This window comes from Solanum pennellii, chromosome 6, assembly GCF_001406875.1.
Source record: "Solanum pennellii chromosome 6, SPENNV200".
Classification (NCBI taxonomy): domain Eukaryota; kingdom Viridiplantae; phylum Streptophyta; class Magnoliopsida; order Solanales; family Solanaceae; genus Solanum; species Solanum pennellii.
In genome coordinates, this window is record NC_028642.1 from 46,586,599 (window position 1) to 46,614,094 (window position 27,496).

General features: G+C 36.1%; 2 protein-coding genes across 2 annotated transcripts; both read left to right on the forward strand.

Annotated features, from left to right (window-relative positions):
• The first annotated feature begins 856 nt into the window (after nt 1-856).
• Nucleotides 857-2,832, forward strand: LOC107022366. The gene is made up of 3 exons (XM_027917949.1): nt 857-1,971; nt 2,074-2,677; nt 2,737-2,832. Exons 1-3 carry the CDS (start codon nt 857-859, stop codon nt 2,830-2,832), a joined length of 1,815 nt encoding a protein of 604 aa, XP_027773750.1.
• Nucleotides 2,833-21,879: 19,047 nt separating this feature from the next.
• LOC107021340 (type IV inositol polyphosphate 5-phosphatase 7-like) lies at nt 21,880-27,252 on the forward strand. The gene is made up of 12 exons (XM_015221983.2): nt 21,880-22,177; nt 22,294-22,381; nt 23,078-23,143; nt 23,257-23,341; nt 23,433-23,537; nt 23,668-24,412; nt 24,529-24,722; nt 24,914-25,022; nt 25,133-25,281; nt 25,420-25,695; nt 26,105-26,182; nt 26,654-27,252. Exons 1-10 carry the CDS (start codon nt 22,148-22,150, stop codon nt 25,637-25,639), a joined length of 1,791 nt encoding a protein of 596 aa, XP_015077469.1. The 5' UTR covers nt 21,880-22,147; the 3' UTR covers nt 25,640-25,695; nt 26,105-26,182; nt 26,654-27,252.
• The last annotated feature ends 244 nt before the right edge of the window (nt 27,253-27,496 follow it).

Consider the following 27,496-nt stretch of genomic DNA (forward strand, 5'->3'; position numbering starts at 1 on the left):
GATTTGACAAACTTAGGGACCTCATAAAGGTACCGGGTTTTCTACTTGAGTATTGTAGGTGTCTTGTTTGAAGTATTGCAGATGAAACAAACCCAGGGACCTAGTAGAGGTACCAGGCTCTCGTGAGAGTGAGCCAGTCGAATGCCAGCTGGAGATAGTACAGAAAGTAGGTGCACACTTCTCGATGGCGTCAGAAAGTGTGACCTTTCCAACCAATGGCAAAGATGTTTAGGAAAGGGACTTGTCAATACAAAAGACACTTTCCTAAACACTTTTTGGTAGCTTTTGCAACTTGATAAAAACTTTTCAAGAACTCTTGTAAAGGCTAACAAAAAGGAAAAAGGCAGAATCAAATTCCAAACACAACTGCAACATCTGGAGATTTTCGTCTAGTTGTTTAGGAATTTATTCTCGTGTTCTTGAACTGTAAACCACTCCTGAATCTATAAAGGAATTGGTGTGTTGTGTCAAAAGTCTAGGTTGTCCAGGTGGGATAGCTTAGTGGGTAGATTGTTTTTCTACTTAGGCTTGTTAAGCAATAGAGGACTATTGCTTAACGGTAAGATTGATAACTCTTTCTTACGTTTGGTGTAATCGTGTTTCGCTTTTGCTTTTGAAGATTAGTGAAAACGATTGAAAATCCTGTGAGACAGGTCGTGGTTTTACTCCCTTAAGCAAGGAGGTTTCCACGTAAAATCATTGTGTTGATTTTACTGCATTTAACTTCCTGTTTTACTCATTAGTGTAGTAAGGGACCTGGTCCATTACTGTTAAGTAAAGGCATACATTCTATCAAGTGGTATCAGAGCAGGCACTCCCTATTTGGTTAACACCAAGGAAGTGATATTGTTCTAGAATGGCTGCTCCACTAAATCTCGAAGAAGGTCAGTCGTCACACAGACCTCCTCGTTTCAATGGACATTTCTACAGTTGGTGGAAAGTTAGAATGCATGACTACCTCATGGCTGAAGACAGCGAGTTATGGGATATCGTACTGGATGGACCATTTGTTCCGATGATGGATGAAAAGGATGGAGAGAAGACTATCACTGTTCCAAAGCCTAGGCAGAAATATGACGAAGCTGACAGGAAAAAGATTGAAAAAGGTTTCAAAGCTAAAACTCTCCTGGTTTGTGGGATAGGACCTGATGAGTATAACAGAGTGTCAGCCTGTGAGTCTGCTAAAGAAATTTGGGATTGCTTGAAGACTGCACATGAAGGAACTGAACAAGTCAAAGAATCTAAGATTGACATGCTTACCTCACAATATGAGAACTTCAAAATGAAGGAAGGAGAAACAATACATGACATGTTCACCAAGCTGTCTTCCATTACAAATGAGCTGCGAAGTCTGGGTGAACCTATAAGCATGACCAAACAAGTCAGGAAAGTGCTTCGAATTCTTCCAAAGTCTTGGGAGAGCAAAGTTGATGCCATTACAGAAGCCAAGGACTTGAAGGTGCTGACTATGGATGCTTTGATTGGTAATCTGAAAACACATGAGATGAATCGAAACTATGATTTGTCAAAGAAGGAAGCCAAGAAGGACAAGTCATTGATGCTAAAGTATAAATCAGATGAAGATTCAAGTGATGATGATGATATGGCATACCTCATTAGTAGATTTCAAAAAATTGTGAGGAGAAACAAAATTTATAAAAAGGGAACTAATGGGACTCGAAATGCTGCTCAAGGTGATACTTGCTACAAGTGTGGAAAATCTGGGCATTTCATCAGAGAGTGTCCTTTGCTTAAGAATGAAAACAAGGAACATCAAAAACACAGGGGTGACAAGGAAAACAGAAGGGACCTGGTACCTGGTAACAGAGATCGTAAAGCTGCTGCTGATATGGTTGTAAAAAGGGCTCTTGCTGCATGGGGGGATTCTTCTAGTGACTCAGAAGATCCTGATGAGCCAAAGGATGTGTCAATGGTTGCTGTGCATGAGGAGGGAACTGTCTTCAATGAAATGTTTGCTCTCATGGCACACACAGAAAATGAAGAAGAAGACAATCAGGTAACTCTTCTTGACATGAAAAATGACTTGGATAAATATTCTCTTAAAAAATTGAGAACCTTGGCAAAAGTCATGTTAGATTCTGTGATAGAGTTAACATCTGAAAGAGATACCATGATTGTTGAACTTGAAATTTTAACTGAAAACAAAGGTCAATTTGAAGACACAATGTCAAGAATGGCGTCTCTAGAGTTAAATAACTCTGAACTTAAGAATCAGTTGTGTCAGTTTACTGAAGAAGCTGAAAAGCTGAATGGAAAGCCAAATGGATTGCAAGCTGAAATTCATGAAAAATTGAAGAACTCTGAGACAAATCTCAGGTTGTCACTTGAAAAGAATAACAAATTAGAACAGGATATTGTGAAACTTAAGGAGGAACTTGAAAAATCTCTTAAGTGGACCAAATCCTCAAAGTTGCTGTCAAATGTGACAAATCAGAGTAATTTTAATAAGAAAGGACTAGGAAGTCTGAACATAAGTCCTCCTTATAATCCTCATAGTAAGTATGTGTTTGTGTCTGACAATCTGTTGTGTTTGCATTGTGGTAAGAATGGACATTTGAAGAATGAGTGTGTTAATTGGAGAAACTCATGTGAAAGATACTCTAATTATGCTGAAAGACAAAATGCACCAAATGAGAGACCTGGTCCTACAGAGCCTGTCTCAACTCACAGATTTTCAAAGAAAAAATCTGTTCATGCTCCTAGGTCTTTTGTTAGAAAGATTCAAAGTCTACCATATTGGACCAAGAACTATCTGATCACTCCTTTGTCTGCCTACTGGGAACTCAAGCTGAAATGGGTTCCCAAGCTTAACAAGTGATTTTTGGTGCAGGTGAGTGAGAGGAGCAGCAGTCAATGTTGGTATATGGATAGTGGCTGCTCTAAACATATGACTGGTGATGTAAAGAACTTCCTCTCACTCAAGACCCTCCAAGGAGGAGGTGTCTCATTTGGTGATGGCAAGAAGGGGTACATTTTGGGAGTTGGCAAAGTAGGAAGATCTCTTGAAGATTCAATTGACAATGTTTACCATGTGGATGGATTGAAGTACAGCTTGCTAAGTGTGTCACAAATCTGTGACAAAGGAAATGAGGTCAAATTTACTTCTGAAAAATGCACTGTGGTGAGTTTGACTACAAACAAGGTAATTCTCACTGCACACAGAAGTAAAAATATGTATGTGGCAAACTTGGAAATCTCTCATGGAGATGACTTAACATGTCTCAGTGCTCAAAATGAAAATGCTGATCTCTGGCATCGTAGGCTGGGACATGTGAGTTCATCTTTATTGAATAAGTTGATTTCAAAGGACCTGGTCCGAGGGTTGCCCAAAATGAAGTTTGCTGAAAATAAAATATGTGAAGCTTGTGTTAAAGGAAAGCAAATCAGATCATCATTCAAGCCCAAGAATCAGGTAACATCATCAAGAACTTTAGAGCTGCTTCACATGGACCTTTGTGGACCCTTGAAGGTTCAAAGCAGAAATGGCAAGAAATACATCTTGGTGATTGTTGATGACTATTCAAGATACACCTGGACGAGATTTTTGAGATCAAAGGCAGATACAGCGGATGAGCTGGTGGTTTTCTTCAAAATGATTCAAACCAAATTGAATCAAGTTGTGTGCAGCATTAGATCTGATCATGGGACAGAGTTTGAAAACTCGACATTGGATAGATTCTGTATGGAAAATGGTACAAGCCACAACTTCTCTGCTCCAAGAACTCCTCAACAAAATGGAGTGGTGGAGAGAAAGAACAGAACCTTGGTGAACATTGCCAGAACTATGATTATTGAATCAAATCTTCCTCAAAGTTTCTGGGCTGAAGCTGTTAACACAGCATGTCATGTTACCAACAGGTGTCTAATAAGAGCTGTGTTGAACAAGACTCCATACGAACTGCTCAACAACAGGAAGCCAATGCTGAACTATCTTAGAGCTTTTGGATGCAGATGCTTTGTGCTGAATAATGGGAAAGATGATCTGGGAAAATTTGATCCCAGAAGTGATGAAGGAGTATTTGTTGGATATTCTTCATCCAGCAAAGCTTACAGAATATTCAACAAACGAACACAATGCATTGAAGAAAGCATTCATGTTGTTTTTGATGAAAATGGAAGCTTGAAGAATGATGGATCAAATGATGATGATGATATACTCAAAATGCTAACATCCAAGAAGATTGAAGGTGCTGAAACTGATGCAGATCAACAACTGAATTATGATTGTGACGATCAGAATCACAGTCCACCTGAAGAGGATGCTGAGGTTGAACAGGATGATAAGGTACCTGGTTCTACTCAAAACTCCAGCCAGAGTACATCAGACTCTCCAGAAGATGACGTCACTCCTGATGAAGAAGATCATGCTGATCTGCAAACTCAGTCTGCTGCAAAGTCAGGATGGAAGCATAGTTCATCTCATCCTCTTGATAATCTCATTTCTCCCTTGAATTCTGGAATTCAAACTAGATCAAAAACAAGAAATCTAGTTGCATTCTCAGCATTCATATCATCTATTGAGCCTAAGAATGTTAAAGAAGCATTAGGTGATGCAGACTGGATCAATTCTATGCAAGAAGAACTCCATCAGTTTGAAAGAAGTAAGGTATGGTACCTGGTTCCTCGACCTGAAGGCAGAACTATAATAGGAACTAGGTGGGTATTCAGAAACAAACTTGATGAAAATGGAGTGATTACTAGAAATAAATCCAGGCTGGTGGTGCAAGGATACAATCAAGAAGAAGGAATTGACTATGATGAGACTTTTGCACCTGTTGCCAGAATGGAAGCTATTAGAATCCTAATAGCTTTTGCTGCTTTTATGGGGTTCAAGCTGTATCAAATGGATGTGAAGAGTGCATTTCTGAATGGAGATCTCAAGGAGGAGGTGTATGTCAAGCAACCACCTGGCTTTGAAGATGCAGAGCTGCCAAATCATGTGTTCAGATTGAATAAGGCACTATATGGTCTGAAACAAGCTCCAAGAGCATGGTATGAAAGGTTGTCAAAGTTTCTGCTGAAGAATGGTTTCAAAAGAGGCAAGATAGACAATACTTTGTTCCTATTAAAAAGAGAACAAGAATTGCTTATCATTCAAGTCTATGTGGATGACATAATCTTTGGAGCTACTTCAGAATATCTCTGTGAAGAATTCTCATCACTGATGGGAAGGGAGTTTGAAATGAGTATGATGGGTGAGTTGACATTCTTCCTGGGGCTGCAAATCAAGCAATCATCAAACGGGATTTCAATATGCCAGGAGAAGTATATCAAAGAGCTGCTGAAGAAATTCAATATGGTTGATTCTAAACCTATTGATACTCCTATGGGAACAAATTCCAAGATGATAGTAGAAGAATCTGATCCCCTTGTGAATCAGACAATGTACAGAGGAATCATTGGCTCCTTGTTATATCTAACTGCTAGCAGGCCTGATATTGTGTATAGTGTTGGAATGTGTGCCAGGTTTCAAGCATGTCCTCGTGATTCACACCTGAAGGCTGCAAAACGTATTCTTAGATACTTGAAGAAAACAGGGGACCTGGTTCTCTTCTATCCTGCAGGTGATACTTTTGATTTAGTTGGTTTTGCAGATGCTGATTTTGCAGGCTATCAAGTTGACAGGAAGAGCACCTCTGGAATGGCTCATTTCCTTGGATCATCACTTATCTCTTGGGGTACCAAGAAGCAGAACTCTGTGGCTCTTTCAACTGCTGAAGCTGAATATGTAGCTGCTGCAGCCTGTTGTTCTCAATTATTGTGGATCAGACAACACTTAGAAGATTTTGGAATCCACATCAAAGCAATTCCTCTTATGTGTGACAATACTAGTGCTGTTAGTATGGGAAAGAACCCAGTCCATCATAAGAGAACAAAGCACATTGATGTTAGACATCATTTTTTGAGAGATAATGTTGAGAAGGGAAATATTGTGCTCACATATTGTCCAACGGAGGAACAGATTGCAGACATTTTCACCAAGGCTCTCAGCAAGGATCAATTTGAGAGGAATCGGTTAAAGTTGGGGATGTTGATCTCCAAGTGATGCCTTTAGCCTCAAACAGTGGAACTCCCTTGATGGCTAAAATTGCTGTGCAGGTATCCTTTGTGTGAATTTTAAATATTTGAACAAGATCTCTTTTTGTATCTTTAGTAGGTATACTCTCAGTAGGGACCTGATCAGCAAAAGAAGAGACTAGAACAATTAAGGAATGAAGTTAAACTCTATCATGGTACCGGGTACCTGTCCAGGTTAGCATTTTTACATTAAATTTAAACTAAAATTTTGACCGTTGAAAAATGCCACGTGTCAGTCATCGGTTGCTCTGACCGATCAGTCCAATCGTTTCTCTCTCAAACGACGCATCTAATCAAGGACCTGGCACCCTTTCACTTCTTTTAAAAAAGGCCTTTTTCTTTTTGGAACTCTCATCTGTTTCTTAACTTTATTTCTCTCCTTTTATCAAAAGGCTTATCAAATTCAAAGGCCAAATCTGTCCTCTTCTTCCTTTTTGCTCTTAAACGAAACCTTCCAGTATCACAAACATGTCTTCCTCTTCATCTTCTTCTAAGAAAATGTTGGATGCCCTTAGTGAAATTGAGCCCCTTGCATTCTATTCTCCAACAACTGCTCAAGCCAGACTTCCTCCCCCACCCAGTCCTCCACAAAATACTCCGGACAACCCTTTCTTCTCTATCGATCTAAACACTTCTTCAGTACCTGGTCCATGTGAAGACATGTTGCCTGACAACATGTTTGAGGGAGACCTACCAAAACACAGGGCTTCCGAGTCAAATATTCTGGCAGCAAGTGAGGAACTTGTGATTGAGAGCCTGGCAATGATGAGAGAAGAGGTCAGAGCAGAACATACTGACGCCCTGGAAAGAGAAGAGGTAAGGCCTTCTCAACCCATCTTCGATAAAACCCCCGATTTAGGGCGGTATTCTTCTTCCTCTTCATCTGAATCTGCAAGTGAGGAAGCATCATTAAAATGGAAGGTGGAAAGTCGAAAAGGGAAGGAAAAGGTCGTGGAGGAGACTCCTAAGAGACGACCTAATACAAGGTCTGCTGCACAAAAACTGATGGTAGATGCCTTGAAGGCAAGTGCACGATCTGCTGCTGCAGTCAGAAGTGCACGAACCTTCAAGGTATCAAATTTTAGGATACCTAAAGAAAAGTTGGTTGAGTTGTCTGGAGAAGAGGTTGAAAAGAAAAATAACAAGAAGAAGTCAGAAAAGAAAAGGGAAAGGGTTACAAAGAAGGTTGAAAAGTCACAGTCAAAAGGGAAGAAATCTGAAAGGAAGAGGAAGCGGACACAGGAACCTGGTCCTCAAGCCAGGAAAGTTGAGAATGTCAACTTGCAAGAAGTAGTTGATAGTCTGAGGAAACAAGCAGTTCTCGCTGGAAGAGTGTTTGATATGGGGATTATTACTCTTCCGGGCATGGACTCTCTGCATGACATGGTGGAGATCCAGTCTTGGCTGCACCTGTTCAACAAGAAATCCCCCATCCTCCATGAAGAAGAGGTTCGTGAATTCTATTACAATGTTCAATTTCTGGAAGATGGGAGTCTCCTCACACGTGTGAACAATGTTGCTGTTTCTTTGAATGAGGAAGTGTTGGGCAAAATCCTCAGAGTGCCTACAGAGGGGACCCGGTCCGTGCAGGGAAAAGCCTGCTCTTCAGAATTTGCATCTATGATTTCTAAGACTCCCACAACCAAGGTTGCTGGGATCTATAAGAAAATTATGAAGAGTGACTATCAGCTGGTCTTCGAGTTTGTCAACAAAGTGATTCTCCCTCGCACTGAAAAGAGAACACTTGCTACTGCTGCTGACTTGTACGTAATGGAGATGCTGTGCAGCTTTGAGGCTCTAAGTCTTCCTAGTCTCATGATTGAACACATTCACAAAACAGTTATTGAGAGGAAAGGAGTACATGGAATGGGGTATGGATACTTTCTCACTGAAGTATTCAAGCATTTTCGGATTCCTCTTGGTGTTGGAAAGGTGGGGACAGTTAAACAAACTATCTCTGAGCATACCTTGTTTGAATGTGAATGTATTGAAGGCAGAGGCTTACCAAAAAGCAAGATGGCTCAACTTCTTGAGGACCTGGATCAGCTTAAACATGAGACTGAAGAACTCACTGTGCGTTTGAGTAGTAAAGAGGCTGAAATTGCTGTACTCAAAGCAGAGCTGCTTACTGCACAAAGTGAGGGACCTGGTTCTTCAGCTGTACAAGCTCTGGAGAAAGAGAACAAGGAGTTGAAGGCGAAGATAACTGCCCTGCAAGAAAAGGCCATCAAGGATAATGATGCTGCCAATGCACGACTCACTCTTGTTATCCAGTCCCTATCCAAGACTCCCCCCTCTTCCTAAACTGTCAATCAATCCCTCCCTGTGTCTTTTTTTTGTTGTGGCTAATCATCGTGTCAATGGATTTTTAGTTTGCTTTTAATGTATTTATGTTATAATGGCATGTTGGTTACTTTATTCCTTTGATGTTCTTTCTATGTTTCTTTTGTGAATGCTTTTCCTCTACTGTTTGATTGCTGTTTGCTCTGATCTTGTTCAGTATTTATGTTGACTCAATGGTTTACTGCATATCTTTTTTATGATGCCAAAAGGGGGAAGTAAACTGTAAGTAGCTAAATAAGGGGGAACATACATTAAGGGGGAACATGCATTAAGGGGGAATATTCAGAAAAAGGGGAATATACAGAAAGGGGGAATACAATGTCAGGGGGAACGATTCTGGTGAAGATTTCAGATCATATCATTGTTTGTCATCATCAAAAAGGGGGAAAATGTTATTTGTAGTTTTGATGATTTGACAAACTTAGGGACCTCATAAAGGTACCGGGTTTTCTACTTGAGTATTGCAGGTGTCTTGTTTGAAGTATTGCAGATGAAACAAACCCAGGGACCTAGTAGAGGTACCAGGCTCTCGTGAGAGTGAGCCAGTCGACTGCCAGCTGGAGATAGTACAGAAAGTAGGTGCACACTTCCCGATGGCGTCAGAAAGTGTGACCTTTCCAACCAATGGCAAAGAAGTTTAGGAAAGGGACTTGTCAATACAAAAGACACTTTCCTAAACACTTTTTGGTAGCTTTTGCAACTTGATAAAAACTTTTCAAGAACTCTTGTAAAGGCTAACAAAAAGGAAAAAGGCAGAATCAAATTCGAAACACAACTGCAACATCTGGAGATCTTCGTCTAGTTGTTTAGGAATTTATTCTCATGTTCTTGAACTGTAAACCACTCCTGAATCTATAAAGGAATTGGTGTGTTGTGTCAAAGTCTAGGTTGTCCAGGTGGGATAGCTTAGTGGGTAGATTGTTTTTCTACTTAGGCTTGTTAAGCAATAGAGGACTATTGCTTAACGGTAAGATTGATAACTCTTTCTTACGTTTGGTGTAATCATGTTTCGCTTTTGCTTTTGAAGATTAGTGAAAACGATTGAAAATCCTGTGAGACAGGTCGTGGTTTTACTCCCTTAAGCAAGGAGGTTTCCACGTAAAATCATTGTGTTGATTTTACTGCATTTAACTTCCTGTTTTACTCATTAGTGTAGTAAGGGACCTGGTCCATTACTGTTAAGTGAAGGCATACATTCTATCACCAACTCAATTTAAATTCAAACAACCGACAAATCTATTTCACTAACTCGTAATTTAAATTACAAAGGAATTTAAGAACAAAATAGAAATTAAAGAACACAAGTAGAAAAACGGGGATGAGAGGATAGACATTTTTCTCAACAATTTTCATAAACCTATTTTGCTCTCCCAAATTTCTATTTATTAGCCCGAATTCCACGTATAGTCAATTGATCCGATTTTGAGCTGCTTTATCAACTGGTCTAGGCCCATCATAACAGGGGCAGGAGCAGAAAGTGTGGTCGGGCGCCCGGGGGGGAGGTAGATAATTATTTTAAAGTATAGAAAAATTTAATTTGTAATATAATTAGAAATATTTGTTTAATTAGATAGTTTTTTTCAAAAAATAGGTAACTAACACGTATTGAATTCAGCATATTTATAAAGCCCTTCATGTACTCTCTCCGTCCGGTATTGTTTGTCATGATTCCTAATTTTAGAATCAAACTATAAAAAACTTTGACTAACATTTTAAGATGTATTTTTTCATCATATTAATATGCAAAAAATTGCAATTTATAGTACTTTTCACATAGTTTTAGAATATCTATTTTTTTTAAAAAAAATATCGAATTAATGTGATCTAATTTACCTTTAAAAATTAATCAAATTAACTTTTGATAAACGTAACATGACAAACAATTCTAAACGGAAAGAGTAACATTTTTCTTCTGATAACAAATTAAACATTGTGGAGCACGATAATAATAGAAGTCCATTAATGATGCGTACTTCGAAAATAAATAATTAAATATGCAAAGCAATGAATTAGGTCATGACATATTTTGGTAAATCTTAATCTTAATTCTGTTTAAAACTTGAATATACATGTAAAATTAAAAAATAATAAAAAAGTTCAATAATCTAGTATGAGTTTGAATCTTTATTATAAAATTATAGTCGATTTGTTTTAAGTTTCATATTATATGTTATTACAAGGGAATCGATTCTATGTGGTCTGTTTTTAGTCTTATATCGGTTTAAAATTTGAATATACATATAGAACAAGAAAATTTCAAAAGTTTAATAATCTAGTACGAGATTAGATCTTTATTATAAAATCATATGCAACATGTTGTAAATTTCATATTATATGTAATATGTGGTCCTAATTAATTACGGAGAAATCGATCTATTTTATGTAGACTGTCATAGTCTTATATCTATTTAAAATTTGAATATACATGCAACATAAAATAATTTCAAATTTCAATAATCTAGAACGGAATTGAATCTTTATTATATAATTACAAACATCTTTTAAGTTTCGTATTATATGTGGTCCTAATTAATTAAGAAAAAATCTATTCTATTAGCATATGTTTCATGTGATTTGACTAATTGATATAACTACAAAGGATCTTGAAACCTGATTAATTCTAGAAGCTCTACCAAGAAGTCAATGGACAAATAAGGTCTTGATTAAATTTGACAATTAATGAAGATATCCACCTAACAATAATATATAATCACGACATTTAGTGACAATAATTCTTTTTTGTCGTAAAAATATTTAGTGATAATTAAATTTATGCATTACATTAAAAATTACTCCGGAATCTTTAACGATGTTTATATAAAGTGTTATTATATATTTTTATATTAATAATTGTCCCAAAATCATTTACGTAGTTATTATATCAATTGATATTTAAATTATTAATGGATAACATCAAGATTTTTTTTCCAAAGTCTTAATGATATATCTCATATGATGGGACCTATTGGATTCATCATTCATGGTGTTTGAAGCTACACTTGGCTGGTAAAGTGTTCTAATTAACTTTCAATGTTAGGTTTCCATCTTATTTGTCTGTGACAAATATTTATGGCTTATGGGTCCTGATATAGCCTAGCGGTCTTTTTCATCTCGTAAAGCGGTATTTCTCTCTTTTATCATCTCTTCAAGGACATAGAGCTTCGGTTCCCCTTCTTCCTAATGGGCTACGAGGACCCTAGGACTGAGGACTCTTAGAAAGAAGGATTACCGTCAAATCAAATTTTTGGTTAAATAAACTTTAGTATATAGTTTGTCCTAGTTGATTCGTAACTTAAAGTCCATTAATTTAGGACATGTATGATACAATTTTAATTTTTTTCTTTCCGGTCTAGTTTGGGTTGCACTAGAGCTCAACTTTAAGTCAGTCTTTATTTACCTTGCTAATGGATGAATTGCCACGACATATATATTCAACGGGGGATACCATGATGCATGTTATTCTCTAATGACATAATATTAATTGACGAGATATGTGATGAAGTCGGTGATATACCAGGAGTTTGGAGACACGATCATAGAGTTAAAGGTTTGGATTGAACATGACAAGACAGAGCACGTGAAGTGCATGTTTAGTGACGCATTACATGCATGATATAGATGTGGAATGAGGATTGGTACATAGATAATTCCAAAGAGAGAAAACTTCAAGTATCTCGGATCATTAAATATTCAAGAAAATAGAGAGATTGACGATGATATCAAATATTGTATTAGAATGAGATGGATGAAGTAGAGGCTCACACAATATTTAATGGGATAGAAACATGCCATGAAGACTTAGATAAGATGTTTGTAGTAAACCAGTACTTGACCAGATATAAGATTCACAAGTTCAAAATATGAATGTAATGAAAATGAGGATGTTCATATGAATGTTTGAGCACACTAGGAGAAATAAATTAAGAAACAAATATATTCAGGGCAAGGTATGAGTGACCTCAATAGCAGATAAGATGTAGAAAGTGAGATTGTAATGATTTAGACATGTAAAAAGTAAGAATACATATGCCCAAGTGAAGACTATGTGTGAGAGATTCATAGTGATTTTCAAAAGTTTTTAACAAAAAAAAGCAAAAATAATTCGTCTAAGTAGAAACAGAGGCAAATCAAGATAATTTAAGTATAAAATTTATAAAATAATAATAATTTATGAATTAAGTATAGTTTAAATAAAAAATTCATAAAATAATGATAATATATGAATTAAGTTTTACTCATTAACTCTAAGTTTAAATGAAATGTGTTGTCACTTGACACATTTTCTAATTGTTTTAGGAGCGTGAAAGTATACACACACCAACAAACCCGAAGGTAACGAAAAGTCAAACTCAAGCCATGATTTAGCTAACGGTTGACCTTAAGTTTTCAAATATTTTTGATCAATTATATTTGTATGAAACTTTTTGTGAAGTTTCATAGTATGTTTGGACCCAATTTTTTCTCAAAAATATTTAATTATTTCAAAAAATATGATTTATACCTATAAGTTTTAAAAAATCATTAAAAATATTCATAAATTTATTATTATTTTATAATAAGTATTTTTCGTTAAAAATAACCTTATTCATCCGAACTAATTCATACAGACTTTGACATTTTACAGATCAGGTCAGGTTAGCCCATTTTGGTAGGGGGCAGAAAATGATCGGTTCAAACAACAAGTACGTGAGTTATATGTTAGCCGGGCCAATCCATTTTTTATAAAAATATGTTTTTTTAATAATTATTAAATTAAATTATAAATTATAATAAAAAAATTATTATCGTACATATCGACTTTTGAGTTTGGACTCTCTTTAATTTTAAATTTTAATATTATATTATATTTTTTGATTAATTTTTGTTGGCCCAGGGGCCTGCCCTACCGATATTTCTCAAGCCTACGAATCAACAGACTTATTCAAGCCAGGCTAAAAAACCCTTTTCTTAAATGGGCTCCAAAATCTTAGTCCAATCTTATTAAATCCCGGTTAGGCCAGGCCGACCCAATGGGCCTAGTCCCTATTGATGACTCTAGTTTGGATCCATTTTTTTTTCAAAAATATTTGACTATTTCAAAAAATATGATTTATACTTATAAGTTCTAAAAAATTGTTAGAAATACACATATGTTTATTATCATTTTATAATGAATATGTTATGTTTAAAAATAACCTTATTATATAATTGATAACAATCAACAATAACAAAATAACAATCTAGTCAAAACAATACAATAATTGCATATTCAAACTTGTCACTGATTCAACTATAATTATATCCATAAAACACAAATTGTTCCATTTTCTCAATTTTATCGCTCAAATTAGATTTCAAACTTTTTTGGAGGATGTAATAACAAATATTAGTTGAAATTAATAAATAATGAATATTTTTTTAAAAAAATATATAAAAGTTTGGGTAATTTTTGAATTTTTTAAAATTCCCAAATATTAAAACTTGGCTCAATTACTAATTTTTTCTAGTATTCAAGAATCTGAAATACTTCGCCAAGGTATATGATCAAACACCACTTCTCAAGATTTTTTCCAAATATTTTTGGGCCAAACGGGTCCAGATATGAAGTTAAGATAATAATATTGGAGGTACTTAATCTTCAAATTATGCATCTACCGCTTCATTTATTTATTATGAGAATAAAATACAGAATTCAACTATGTGATGAGAGACAACTCGTTCTTCTTCCTTACTATAACAATGAAAATAATACGCAAGTGAAATGAAATTTCCTTCTAATTATATTATAATGTCATTCCATATTGAAATTACGATTAAATTTGATCATTGATAATTAATTCCTATGTAGGAAGCTCCAAATCCACAAGATTTTCCAAGTCAAATACTCTAGTACAATTGCATACATCACCCCACAAATATTAGCTTCTTGTATGAGAAGGATATACATAGACCCCAACAACCTAAATTGAGACAGCTATGTACTCTTTCTCTAAATGGGACATTAGCTATTCTCAACCTCAAATTATTCAATCACACATATATTTTGAATTGCATTAAAGAGTAACAATAACACTACACCAACTCAACAAAGCATATCTGTCGTATTAATTAAATGCATGACGTTTGTTAAAGTTTCTCCATGCTTATATTTTTCAGTTTTTATATAATTATTATGTCTAGTGACTGCATTGATTAGATTAATAGACAAGAAATAATTATTACATTTTAGTCCCTTTTGGTTAATTAGATTTGGATATATTTATTGTATCATACTTGATCATGTATTAATTGTTGACATGTAGAGGTGGATATATACCCTACAAAACAATATGATTAGATTAAAGTTGCATATTGTCTATTTCACCGTGCATGCCGCATGGTTCAACCTCATCATAAAACTTAATTAATTCCTCTTTTACTTTTCTTCTTACAATATTTCACCGGTCCATCCACACCGTGCTCTCATCTTTTTTAACCTCCTATTCGATATATTTCGTAGAGATCTGATTAAATTTAAATAGTGTTTTTGATAAAAAATAAATCCTCTCATTGATTAAAATTTGAAATATCTATTTAACAAATTGAAGGATCTCGATTATTCTACCACAAAGTCATATTGGTAGATCATCTTCTTTGTGAAAGCTAAACAAGGAGAACAATCGACTGTTGGGAAAACGCGGACAAGCACAAAAGTATATATGGTAAAAGTAATGAAAATAAAATGAGAAAATAACGACACCAACAATTTTACGTGGAAACCCTTCTGAATAAGGGGAAAAAACCACGGGCCAAGAGGAGCAATTGATATTACTATAGTAAGGAATTTTACACTGTGTAGTCACGAATATAATATTCAAAGTGACTACTACACACTCAAAAGAAACAACACTCTTTTGGTTTCCGTCTTACTAAAATATCGCTCACACTCTATTTTTCTTCACAGACTATTTTCTTGTATAGTCTATGGAATACCTCACTTTACTCTCAAAATGGTTTTTCTCTCTAACTTGGTGTGTTCTACAAATGAGCAAGAATGCTCTATTTATAGAAGGATAAAATCATGTCTATGTCACTAATGACATATGTAAACATAGCAAAGTCAAGAATGGTTGCAAATCTTACCAATTTGCCAGCTACCAAATCTTTTATTTTCAACTCCAATTACTATTCCTTTTTAACAATTGTTTGTACCAATTGAATAGCTAAAGTTGACTAAAAAATGGGATGGATTCAATAAATCTCCCCCTTCAGTCCCATTTACTGGAAGAAGGTATCTTCAACTTCTTTAGAAAGAGCTCATACCCACAAGTTCTTTACATAACTCGAACTTGTCTTTCGGTATCATCTTGGTCAGCATATCTGCAGGATTTTCACTTGTGTGAATCTTTTTGACGTGAAATGATTCATTCTCCACTTTCTCACGAATCCAATGATATCTGACGTCAATGTGTTTTGTTCTTGCATGGTACATGGAGTTCTTGCTCAAGTCTATTGCACTCTGGCTGTCACAATAGACAATATACTCCATCTGATTCAAACCAAGCTCTTGAAGAAATCGCTTTAGCCATATCATCTCCTTGCCGGCTTCAGTAGCCGCAATATACTCAGCTTCAGTTGTAGATAGTGCAACACATTTCTGCAACTTTGACTGCCATGATATAGCTCCCCCTGAAAAAGTAAACAAATATCCAGTAGTGGATTTTCTGTTATCAAGGTCACCTGCCATATCAGAATCTGTATAGCCTTTCAAGATTGGATTTGATGCTCCAAAACACAAGCATTCATCTGAGCTTCCTCTAAGATACCTGAGTATCCATTTCACAGCTTCCCAATGCTCTTTTCCCGGATTTTCGAGAAATCTACTGACAACACCAACTGCGTGAGCAATATCAGGTCTAGTGCACACCATTGCATACATTAGACTTCCGACAACGGAGGAATATGGAACTTTGGCCATGTTCTCTTTTTCCTCCCTAGCTGTAGGACACATCTTCTTGCTCAACTTCATATGACCAGCAAGAGGTATACTCACAGGCTTCGCATTCTTCATATTGAAGCGCTCCAATACGCGTTCAATGTACTTCTTCTGGGACAAATAAATCTTCCTTTTATCTCTAAGACGAGTAATTCTCATGCCCAAAATTTGCTTGGCATGACCCAAGTCTTTCATAGAAAAAGACTTACACAACTCTTTCTTCAGCTCGTCAATCTTGGAAGTATTCTTGCCCACAATCAACATATCATCCACATACAACAAAAGGATGATAAAATCTTTGTCAGAAAATTTTTGTACAAATACGCAATGATCTGAAGAAGTCTTCTTATAGCCTTGCTCCCCCATAACAGATTCAAACTTTTTGTACCACTGTCTGGGAGCTTGTTTTAGGCCATAGAGACTCTTTTTAAGTTTGCATACAAAATTTTCTTTACCATCTACTTTGAAGCCCTCAGGTTGTTCCATATAAATCTCTTCTTCTAGGTCACCGTGAAGGAAAGCCGTCTTCACATCCATCTGCTCAATCTCTAAATTAAGACTAGCAGCCAAACCTAGAACTGTGCGAATCGAGGACATTTTCACAACAGGAGAAAATATTTCGTCAAAGTCAATACCTTTCCTTTGACCGAATCCTTTAACAACCAATCTAGCTTTGTACCTGGGCTTCAAGTTGTGTTCTTCAACTTTAACTTTGAACACCCACTTGTTCTTCAAAGCTCTCATGCCCTTGGGCAATTTTACCAACTCATAAGTGTGGTTCTCATGCAAAGACTTCATCTCGTCTTGCATGGCTTCAATCCATTGATTCTTGTGCTCATCTTCCATGGCCTCCTCATAACATTCAGGTTCTCCCCCGTCAGTGAGTAACACATACTCATTGGGTGAATAACGGGAGGAAGGAAACCGCTGTCTTGTGGACCTCCGAAGCGGAATATTTGATTCGTCCACAACTTCATGAGCAACAGGATCATCAATAACAATATCATTGTTATTATCAACATCAACATGTTGATTCGATACATGATTCTGGGCGTCACCATGATTATCAAACCCAACAACATCATGCACACTTGTGTGAGGAACTTCATCATGATAAACTATACCATCAAAACTTGAAGATTCTACCTTCTCCGCTTTGTCAATATCTTCAATTGTTTGATTCTCCATGAAAATAATGTCACGGCTTCTCACAAGTTTCTTTTCAATTGGATCATATAGCCTGTAACCAAATTCATCTAGGCCATATCCAATGAAGATGCATTGCCTTGTCTTGGCATCTAACTTTGACCTCTCATCTTTCGGCACATGTACAAAAGCTTTGCAACCAAATACTCTCAAATGGTCATAGGAAACATCCTTTCCATACCAAACACTATTTGGTACATCACTTTGCAAAGCAACAGCAGGAGATAGATTAATAACATGTGCAGCGATCAATAAAGCCTCACCCCAAAATGAGTTTGGCAACTTTGCTTCAGAAAGCAAACATCTAACTCTTTCCATCAAGGTCCTGTTCATCCTCTCAGCCAAACCATTAAGCTGAGGAGTCTTGGGAGGAGTCTTCTGGTGTCTAATACCTTGATGCTTGCAGTATTCGTCAAATGGTCCACAATATTCACCACCATTATCAGTACGAATACATTTCAATTTCTTTCCAGTTTCTCTTTCAACTGAAGCCTGAAACTGCTTAAAGACACCTAACACTTGGTCTTTAGTCTTCAAGACATAGACCCAAAGTTTTCTCGAGCAATCATCAATGAAAGTGACAAAGTAAAGTGCACCACCCAATGTCTTTGTCTTCATTGGACCACATAAATCAGAGTGCACTAACTCAAGCAACTCTGTCTTTCTCGAAGGAGGGTAGGACTTAAAGGAAACTCTATTTTGTTTACCAGCCAAGCAGTGCTCACATTTTTCTAATTTAGCACTTTGGAAATTTGACAATAATTTCTTCTTGGCTAGAACATTAAGTCCTTTCTCGCTAATGTGGCTAAGCCTCTTGTGCCATAATGTTGAAGAGCTATCGCTCTCAACCGCATTCACCATATCAACACAAGCAGAGGCCGTAGTCCAGTATAGACCACGACGTTTGTTACCACGAGCCACAACCAAGGAACCCTTAATGAGCTTCCATTTTCCATCACCGTTGGTACTAACATATCCTTCATCATCTAAAACACCAACAGAAATTAGGTGCAGACGAACATCAGGAGCATGTTTCACATTGTTCAAAACTAGTTTAGTTCCAACACTAGTTTCCAAACAAATTGTACCAATACCAACCACCCTAGAAACAGTCTCATTACCCATACTCAAGGTTCCAAAATCACCAAGAGTGTAGGAAGAGAAAAAATCCTTCCTTGATGTCACATGAGATGCGGCACCAGTGTCCACAACCCAGCTTGACTCATCACAAGCAATATTTATCATGTTTGCATCAAGAACGGTAACAAGATCTTCGGTGGTGACGGTGGCTAGGCAATTTTCATTGCCATCTTCTTTAGTTTCCTCTTTGTTTTTGTTCTCCCTCTTCAACTTCCTGCAGAACTTCTTTGTGTGCCCTTTCATGCCACAATGATAGCACTCAATATCCTTAAGTCTGCCTTTGGATTTGCTCCTATTTTGTTCTCTATGCTGAGAACCACGAGTTTTATTTCTCCCCCTGGGGCCAGTTATCAGGACATCCGACGAAGAGGAACCTTGAGTTTTTCTTCTCATCTCTTCGTTCAAGACACTACTCTTGGCGGAATCCATAGAGATCACACCATCCGGAGCAGAATTTGACAATGACGTTCTAAATGTTTCCCATGAATCTGGTAGGGAACCAAGTAGAAGCAAGCCTTGAATTTCTTCATCAAATTTGATGCCCATAGCAGATAATTGGTTCATTATCCCCTGAAAATTATTCAGATGGTCTGTCATCGGAGAACCATCATGATACTTCAAACTCAACATCTGCTTTATTAAGAACATTTTGTTGTTGCCAGTCTTTCGAGCATACAAACTTTCAAGATGCTCCCATAGGGTTCGAGCATGTGTTTCCCCAGAAATATGGTTCAACACATTATCGTCGACCCATTGCCTAATGAATCCACAGACCTGTCTATGCAACAGATTCCACTCTTCATCTGTTTTATTATCAGGCTTTACAGTGGTAAATACTGGTTTGTAAAAATTCTTAACATAAAGCAGATCTTCCATTTTTCCCTTCCAAATGGCATAATTAACACCATTCAAAGTAACCATTCTACTTGTGTTGGCTTCCATTGTTTTCCCCAAAAAATATAGTTATCGCAAATCAAAGTAAATCTTTTCTGATGTGGAAGTTCAGACTGTGCTGCAACCACAGAGCATACTCAGATAAAACCTTGGCTCTGATACCAGTTTGTTGGGAAAACGCGGACAAGCACAAAAGTATATATGGTAAAAGTAATGGAAATAAAATGAGAAAATAACGACACCAAGAATTTTACGTGGAAACCCTTCTGAATAAGGGAAAAAACCACGGACTAAGAGGAGCAATTGATATTACTATAGTAAGGAATTTTACACTGTGTAGTCACGAATACAATACTCAAAGTGACTACTACACACTCAAAAGGAACAACACTCTTTTGGTTTCCGTCTTACTAAAATATCGCTCACACTCTATTTTTCTTCACAGACTATTTTCTTGTATAGTCTATGGAATACCTCACTTTGCTCTCAAAATGGTTTTTCTCTCTAACTTGGTGTGTTCTACAAATGAGCAAGAATGCTCTATTTATAGAAGGATAAAACCATGTCTATGTCACTAATGACATATGTAAACATAGCAAAGTCAAGAATGGTTGCAAATCTTACCAATTTGCCAACTACCAAATCTTTTATTTTCAACTCCAATTACTATTCCTTTTTAACAATTGTTTGTACCAATTGAATAGCTAAAGTTGACTAAAAAATGGGATGGATTCAATATCGACAATACCTTTCTCTAAACCATTCCTTGCACAACATATTAAAAAAAGCCTAATGCAAAAGAAAGTCCAAAAGTAAGAGGCTATTAAAAAAATTAAAATATAAGTAAGAATAACATATGATATAAAAGAAATATATTAATAAGAGTTGTGACATTGGTTTGGGCTTGGGATTTCCATGTTTGAGGTCTCAAGTTCGAAATTCCTAGCCGGCGAAAGCAAGGAATTTGCCTTCAGGGTCTGGGTCGAGCTCGTCGCACCGGACTTGCCTTATGCGGATTACCTCTCCTATGTGGTTTGCGAGCTATTGCATAGGAGCGGAACTTTTACCCTGTTTGCACTCAAAGGGTAACGACTCCGAATTTCCCTGGTCATCAAAAAAAGAAAAGAAAAAAAACGAATTGTGACAGAATGGATAGGATTTCTTCACTTCTAATCAGAGATCATGTTCGATCATTAGACCTGAAGATATAAAGCAATAATCCTATTGAAACACATTTTTCTCTTAAATAAGCTTGATGTTATACAAATCTAAATTAGTCAAGGTTATAATATATATTAAAAATAAAGTATGATCTCTTTGAATCTTGGCAGCTGACCAGGTTGTTTTATCGTTTTAACCATCACAATTGTCTTTTTGTCTTGTCCCTTCTTATTTGGCCATCCAGCCTTGCCTACTTTTTTCATTCTTTTATTTTAACTTTGTTTTATACCGAAAATATATATGATTCTCTTAATAATATTTGACGTAATTTGCAACAATATGTTTGTTCATACAGTAAAGCTTCAATAAAACCATCCATTTTGATGTGACAATCATAACATTATTTTTTTTAGAATAATTTGATGTGAGAATCATTAACAAATAATATCGTTTTTCTCTTAATCATATGTCTTGACTTCAAGTTTAGGCATAATAATTTATAAATTTTTTCCGAATGAAGAACTACACATTGTGAATTCAAAATAGTCCAACTTCAATATAAATATCAGACACAAACAAAAGAAAACAATCAAAATTGACAACTACTTTCTTTATATTTGATTAGATCTAAAAACATTTAAAAATATGTCATGACATCTTTTTATTATTAAAAAATTATGTTAAAAAAAATTAGCATTATTTTTGTATTTAAAAAAATTACTTTCTTTAAAAATAGACTATGAATAGAAGTGTCACACTAAAACATGAAAGGTGGAAAAAGATATACCCCTTAAGTTTCAATTTACTTATCTTACTTTTTTTTTAATTTATTTTTAAAAAAATAATAATTCCTTAATTTTATTTTTTTTCATACAAATATTTATAATTATAAGATTAGACAATATCTGACATATTTTAAATATTTAAAAATTAATAAAATCTCGAGTCAAAATTTAATTTAATATATTATGAATATTTAAAAAATTTCTTTAACTCCGAGTCAAAAAGTTAAAATTAGAGAAATAAATGGAGAATAAAACAGTTGGACTTTGCACTTTACTCTGTTATATACATCCATTTTTTCTCTTTCTTCTGCTAAATTTAAAGTGATTGTCTCATTTGCTTAATTTCTTCTCCTATAAAATGAATGCAATGTGTATATTTAATGATTTTTCCAAAAAATAATGAATATTGCCTATAAAGTTGCTATCTTTTTATGTTATTTGATTTCATTTACTGATCAAAAATTGAAGTAGCTAGAAGTAGAAGAAGAAGAAGAAGGTTTTCAAGATTTTGATTTTATTGAGTGAACTGAATATATAATTCAGAATTTGAAAGAAGAGTGATGCAATGAGGGATGAGTATTCAAAGAAAAGCAAGGTGAATACTTATATCACAACCCCTTTTCTCCTTTTGCTTTCATTTTACTTTGGAAAATGCAATTTTTGGGGTTTTGTACTTTGATTTCTGACATTTTTGCCCTTTGATTTCTGAAGCTGTCTTGGTCCAGAAAATTGGTTAGGAAATGGTTCAGTTCAAAGGGAAAAGCTGTAGAATTTGAATCTGATGAATCTGTTTATGGAGGTCAGCATCTTATTTGTTTATGAATCTGTATTTTACCCTTTTTCTTTTGAGGGGTTGAAATGTTTATTCTGAATTGGGTTTTTTCTTCTGTGTGACTAAAACTAGTAGATTGTAACTTACAAAATTTAGTCGAATCTTCGTATGGTCACTCAACTGATACGCTAAGAAAATCGCTTTCTTTGTTTAAGAAAATTGGAATCAAGAGTAAAGACGGTTTTTTGAGATACTAACTATTAGTTGAGTGACATTCTAAATAGAATATTTTGTTTTATTCTTGTGTTAAAACTTTGCGTGATGGATAGTTATTTCTGTCTGCAGCACATGTTTTTGGTGATTAGTGAAGGTTTTGTCTCATATTGAAATTGTATTTATTCACTGTCTTTACCTCCAGTAGAAATTGATGGGTCTCTCCCCTTAAGATAAAGTTATACATAATCGTTCCTAATTTTGCGAAAACTCAGTCGGTGTACTAAGTTCCTGCTACGTGCGAGGTTCGGAGAGGGGCTGATCACAACTTCACGAGGGTATTGTATGCAGCCTTACTATGCATTTCTTGAAGAGACGGTCTCCATAGCTCGAACCCATGATTTGTGCAATAGGCCGTTTCCAATTTTTGTGATTTGTTTAAATTGTTATAAGTTATAGTTTTTTACCAACTCTTCAATTCGGAACTAATGTTGATCTTCTCTTCTTTAGGAAGTTATGAGCGGAGAACAAGCATCTCGGAGTGGGAACATTGCGCAATCAAGAAGACCAAAACAGGTTAGTGGCACGATTAATATTCCAAATCCTTATAATACCCTATGTAGTATTTAAGAGATTCTTCTTATGTGACTTGAGTTAATTCTAGTCTCTTTGCCCTCTCAAATGAGCAGAGAAATCAACCAGGGGTATGGAGCATCTCCCACGGGGGAGTGTTAGTCTTGATCGCCCTAAGATTATAAATGTACAAGATTATAGGTTTGTCTTCTTGATAGATATTTCAGATTTTGTCTCTTTTTGCTTTATAGTTCACTACTCACTACATGAATGTTTTTTCGCTTTATTTCAGACTCTTTGTGTCTACATGGAATGTGGGTGGAGAATCGCCGCTGAGCAATTTGAATCTAGATGAATGGCTTCATTCTTCACCCCCTGCAGATATTTATGTGCTTGGGTATGAGCTTTCAGAGTTGTTTCTCATCTATTCCTTTACAAAAATTTTCATATGCCACAGTTGACTGAAACATTATCTTGGGTGACATTTTACCATGGTTGACTGAAATGTTGTTGTTATTACATTTCAGATTTCAGGAAATTGTTCCTTTAAATGCTGGTAATATCCTGGGAGCCGAAGACAGTGGCCCTGCTAAAAAGTGGATCGCTTTGATCGGGGAGACACTAAACAGCGGTCCTGATACTAGTGGAGGTTATGGTTGCTACTCTTCTTCTCCTGTTCCAATTGCCGAGTGGAATGCTGACTTTGAGGGGTCAAATAGATACAAAACATCATCCTTCTCTCATCGTCGGTCAGTTCAGACACCTCAGTGTGGAAGCATGGAAAATGATCCATCAATCTCGCAACTTTGTGTGGATGGACGATACAGTGTTTGTGATCGTGTAATTTTTGGACATAGGTCTAGTGATTTTGATCCTAATAGGGAGCAGAAGCCAAGTGACTTTTCATCTTCTCGCAGACCAAGTGACTATTCCTCTTTTCATAGGCCAAGTGATTATTCATCTGGTCATAGGCCTAGTGACTATTCCTGCGGACAAAGGCCAAGTGATGTCTCCAGATGGGGCTCATCAGATGATGAGTATGGACCTGGAGATTCACCTACCGATTCGTTTTCACCTGTAACGAATAGAGGGTATGCTCCTGCGGAAGATGGTTATAGAATGCCCCGAAATTCAACCTACTGTTTAGCAGCAAGTAAACAAATGGTTGGTATTTTTCTCACCGTATGGGTGCGGGGTGATTTGAGGGAACATGTTCGGAATCTGAAAGTATCATGTGTTGGCAGAGGGTTGATGGGGTACCTTAGGAATAAGGTAATTCTAAGTTGAAAAGAGCTTGGTTATGTTTTGTCTAACTTGAGAGATTTCCACATATTGACTTGAAAGAGAAAAATTTGGCATGATGTACCATCCCATATTTGGTTTTGTAGGGATCTATTTCAATGAGTATGCAGTTGCATCAAACAAGCTTTTGCTTTGTCTGCACTCACTTAACCTCTGGTCAGAAAGAGGGTGATGAGTTGCGCAGAAATTCTGATGTCATGGAGATCCTAAAGAAGACAAGATTTCCGCAAGTTAGTCGTGTGGATGAAGAGAAGTCACCAGAAACTATTCTTGAGCACGAGTAAGAAGGCTGTTTACTTTCTGGAATAATTTCTATTGCTGTTTCATGTGGTTAACTGAAAAATGAAAATGATGGAAAGGCTTGAGTTTAATGTAGTTGCTTACATGTACAACCATGATTAGGTTATAAATTCGTTTCATCTGAGATTATCCAATGCATCCATTTTCTGATGATTTTCCAATTCTCTTCAGCCGGATTATTTGGCTTGGGGATCTGAACTATCGAATTGCACTCTCTTATCGTTCTGCAAAAGCAATTGTTGAGATGCAAAACTGGAGAGCATTGTTGGGAAATGACCAGGTCTCCTTGCAATCTTGTGTTTTTTCCCCACTTTCATGCTTGAAATTTCTTTCACTTGAATAATGTCATAGGGCAATAATCAACTGATTTTGTTTTCTGTTTCCTTACAGCTGAGGTTAGAACAGAGACGTGGTCGAGTTTTTGAGGGATGGAAAGAAGGAAAGATATATTTCCCACCAACATATAAATATTCTAGGAATTCAGATAGGTATTCTGTTGATGACATGCAACCAAAGGACAAGCGTAGAACACCTGCATGGTAAGTGATTTTTTTTTTACTACCAAAAAGAACATATATTCTCAATCTAAAATCTCTATACAGTTTATCAAAATATCTAGTGGAGGATCAGGATTTATATACAAGTCTAGAATTAATCTGTACAATCTCCATCTGAAGGTGTGATCGTATTTTGTGGCATGGTGGGGGTCTCCAACAGTTGTCTTATGTCCGTGGGGAGTCTAGATTTTCAGATCATAGACCTGTTTTCAGTATGTTTTTGGCCGAGGTTGAATCAGAACACATTAGATTGAGGAAAGTGAGACGTTCAAGCTCAAGAATTGAGGTGGAGGAGCTCTTGCCCTACTCACATGGTTATACCGAACTATGCTTCTTTTGAAGTAGAAGTGAGGACATAAAACCTCAGTGTCTGGTGTACTCCCCTTTTTTGTCTAGGTACACTTTATCTTTTGACTTCTTTATTTATGTGAATCTTATTTTTGTATATGATCTCTATGGGGTGCAAACTAGGACATGAAGTGCCCAATGAGGAAAGAAAGCTCTGTACTTTTCTCTTTTCTTTCTCCCAAGATTTCTTAATTGGTCTTGCTCAAATTCTGGATAAAGTAGATATCGACATGTACCATTTCCAGGCATGATATTGTGGTTTGGTCTCTGAGATTCTCAGTAAGATCGCTCTTCAATAGAATATTCTGGCACATGTTTGAACCTGCTCGTGATACTACTATTTCTCAAGTCTCCTAATTAGCCTTGTGCCTCAAAACTCTAAAGTGCTTGTAACCTTTAAATGTTCGTCTAAGTATATTAGTGAGTGGTACTTATCTCATCTCTCTTCCCTCACCAGATTCGGGCAGGCGTTGCTTTGGAAAACTCAACCACAAAGGGTTACTGGGGACCATCCATATCCCACAAATTGAAAAAGGTTACTCCTTCTCTTTGTCCTTAAGATAGACTTGAACTGTACATTCTTTTCCTTGCAAGTTAACACTGCATTAGTAGCAAAATATTGATGTTCCATAGTGTTGTCATCTTTCCTTCATTTTGTTAGGTAATTATGATGTACTTCAGCATTATTTGAAAACATAGGTTATCTGCTAGTTAATAACATGTGCTGATCAAAGAGGATTTATCCAAATCCCCTTCAGAAAATAACTCTGTATATAGGAACAAAATTTTGTTTTGTGTATCTATATTAGATGTTGAATCCCCCTAACACAAACCAAAAGCTCAGTTCAGTGATAAAGGGGGTTCAAATTCTCTGACTTAGCAGGTCAATTCGTGCTAGCCATAGTTTCTAGTGGCTTTTTAGCTCTTCGTGTGTTTTGTTTCTTTATTTTGTTTTGAATCCCTTTGGCAACTCACGCCACTGAAGTAACTGTCCGCTTTATTACAGAACCTTGGAGCTTGGTGGCTTTGGTGAGATTATGGCCAGCCATGCAAGAGAGCACGGTGTGTCAACACATTTGATGTCTGAGCTGTGGCTACGAGTCTGCTTTTGGTATCTCAGTTATGGAAGATCAAGTTGTTGTAGGTCCTTGAGAAGGTGAAGTTTACTACAGTCTACAGAAACAAACTGTCTTTGGGACTCTTTTCCCCTTAAGCATTGGAAGCTGAAGCTAATGCCTCGCCACGATACTAATTAGGTGCTTCTTGTTTGGTCAATTTTTAACAAGATGAACTCGAGCTACGGTTAAATAGGTCTACCAAGTGAGAAAATGACAGTTCTATTTGAAGATTCTTTTATTATGTTTTAGACACAGGACTCAACGGCATAAAGAGAATCAGACATGGTGGAAAGTTATCATGTTTGATTATCTGGTGTGTACTTTATTACAATCTTAAGAGGAACACAAAAACACTAACTAAGAAACAAAGAACAGATTGTTATACCTCATTTTAACTTGAGTTTCGTACTGTGTACAACATATTGGTGAATCTTGATTCTGTTTTAAAGAATCGCCACCTAATTATGTTAAAAGGTGAATTAGGACACCTATTTTACTAAATTATGCTAACTTTATATGATTCTAGGTAAGGGTTCTAATTTATTCTGAAGGGAAGGTATAAGACATCTTTTAAGATCCGTTTAAAATAGTTAATCGGTCAAATTTAGGTTAATTAATTTTAAAAAGAGATGGGTGCTAAAAGAATTTGTGAAGTCAAATTGGAAAACTTTTAACATTTATGTACACTTGAACTACAAAAATTTTCAAAAATACACGCACATTATAATTAA

What these genes read in the sequence shown, in the direction of transcription:
- LOC107022366 (XM_027917949.1), top strand. Translation starts at nt 857, where the DNA reads ATGGCTGCTCCACTAAATCTCGAAGAAGGTCAGTCGTCACACAGACCT. An exon ending in GGAACTGTCTTCAATGAAAT is followed by an intron (nt 1,972 to 2,073) that starts GTTTGCTCTCAT and finishes TAAAAAATTGAG; the next exon opens with AACCTTGGCAAAAGTCATGT. An exon ending in GACCTGGTCCTACAGAGCCT is followed by an intron (nt 2,678 to 2,736) that starts GTCTCAACTCAC and finishes GTCTTTTGTTAG; the next exon opens with AAAGATTCAAAGTCTACCAT.
- LOC107021340 (XM_015221983.2), top strand. Translation starts at nt 22,148, where the DNA reads ATGAGGGATGAGTATTCAAAGAAAAGCAAG. An exon ending in AGTATTCAAAGAAAAGCAAG is followed by an intron (nt 22,178 to 22,293) that starts GTGAATACTTAT and finishes TGATTTCTGAAG; the next exon opens with CTGTCTTGGTCCAGAAAATT. An exon ending in CATTGTTGGGAAATGACCAG is followed by an intron (nt 25,023 to 25,132) that starts GTCTCCTTGCAA and finishes GTTTCCTTACAG; the next exon opens with CTGAGGTTAGAACAGAGACG.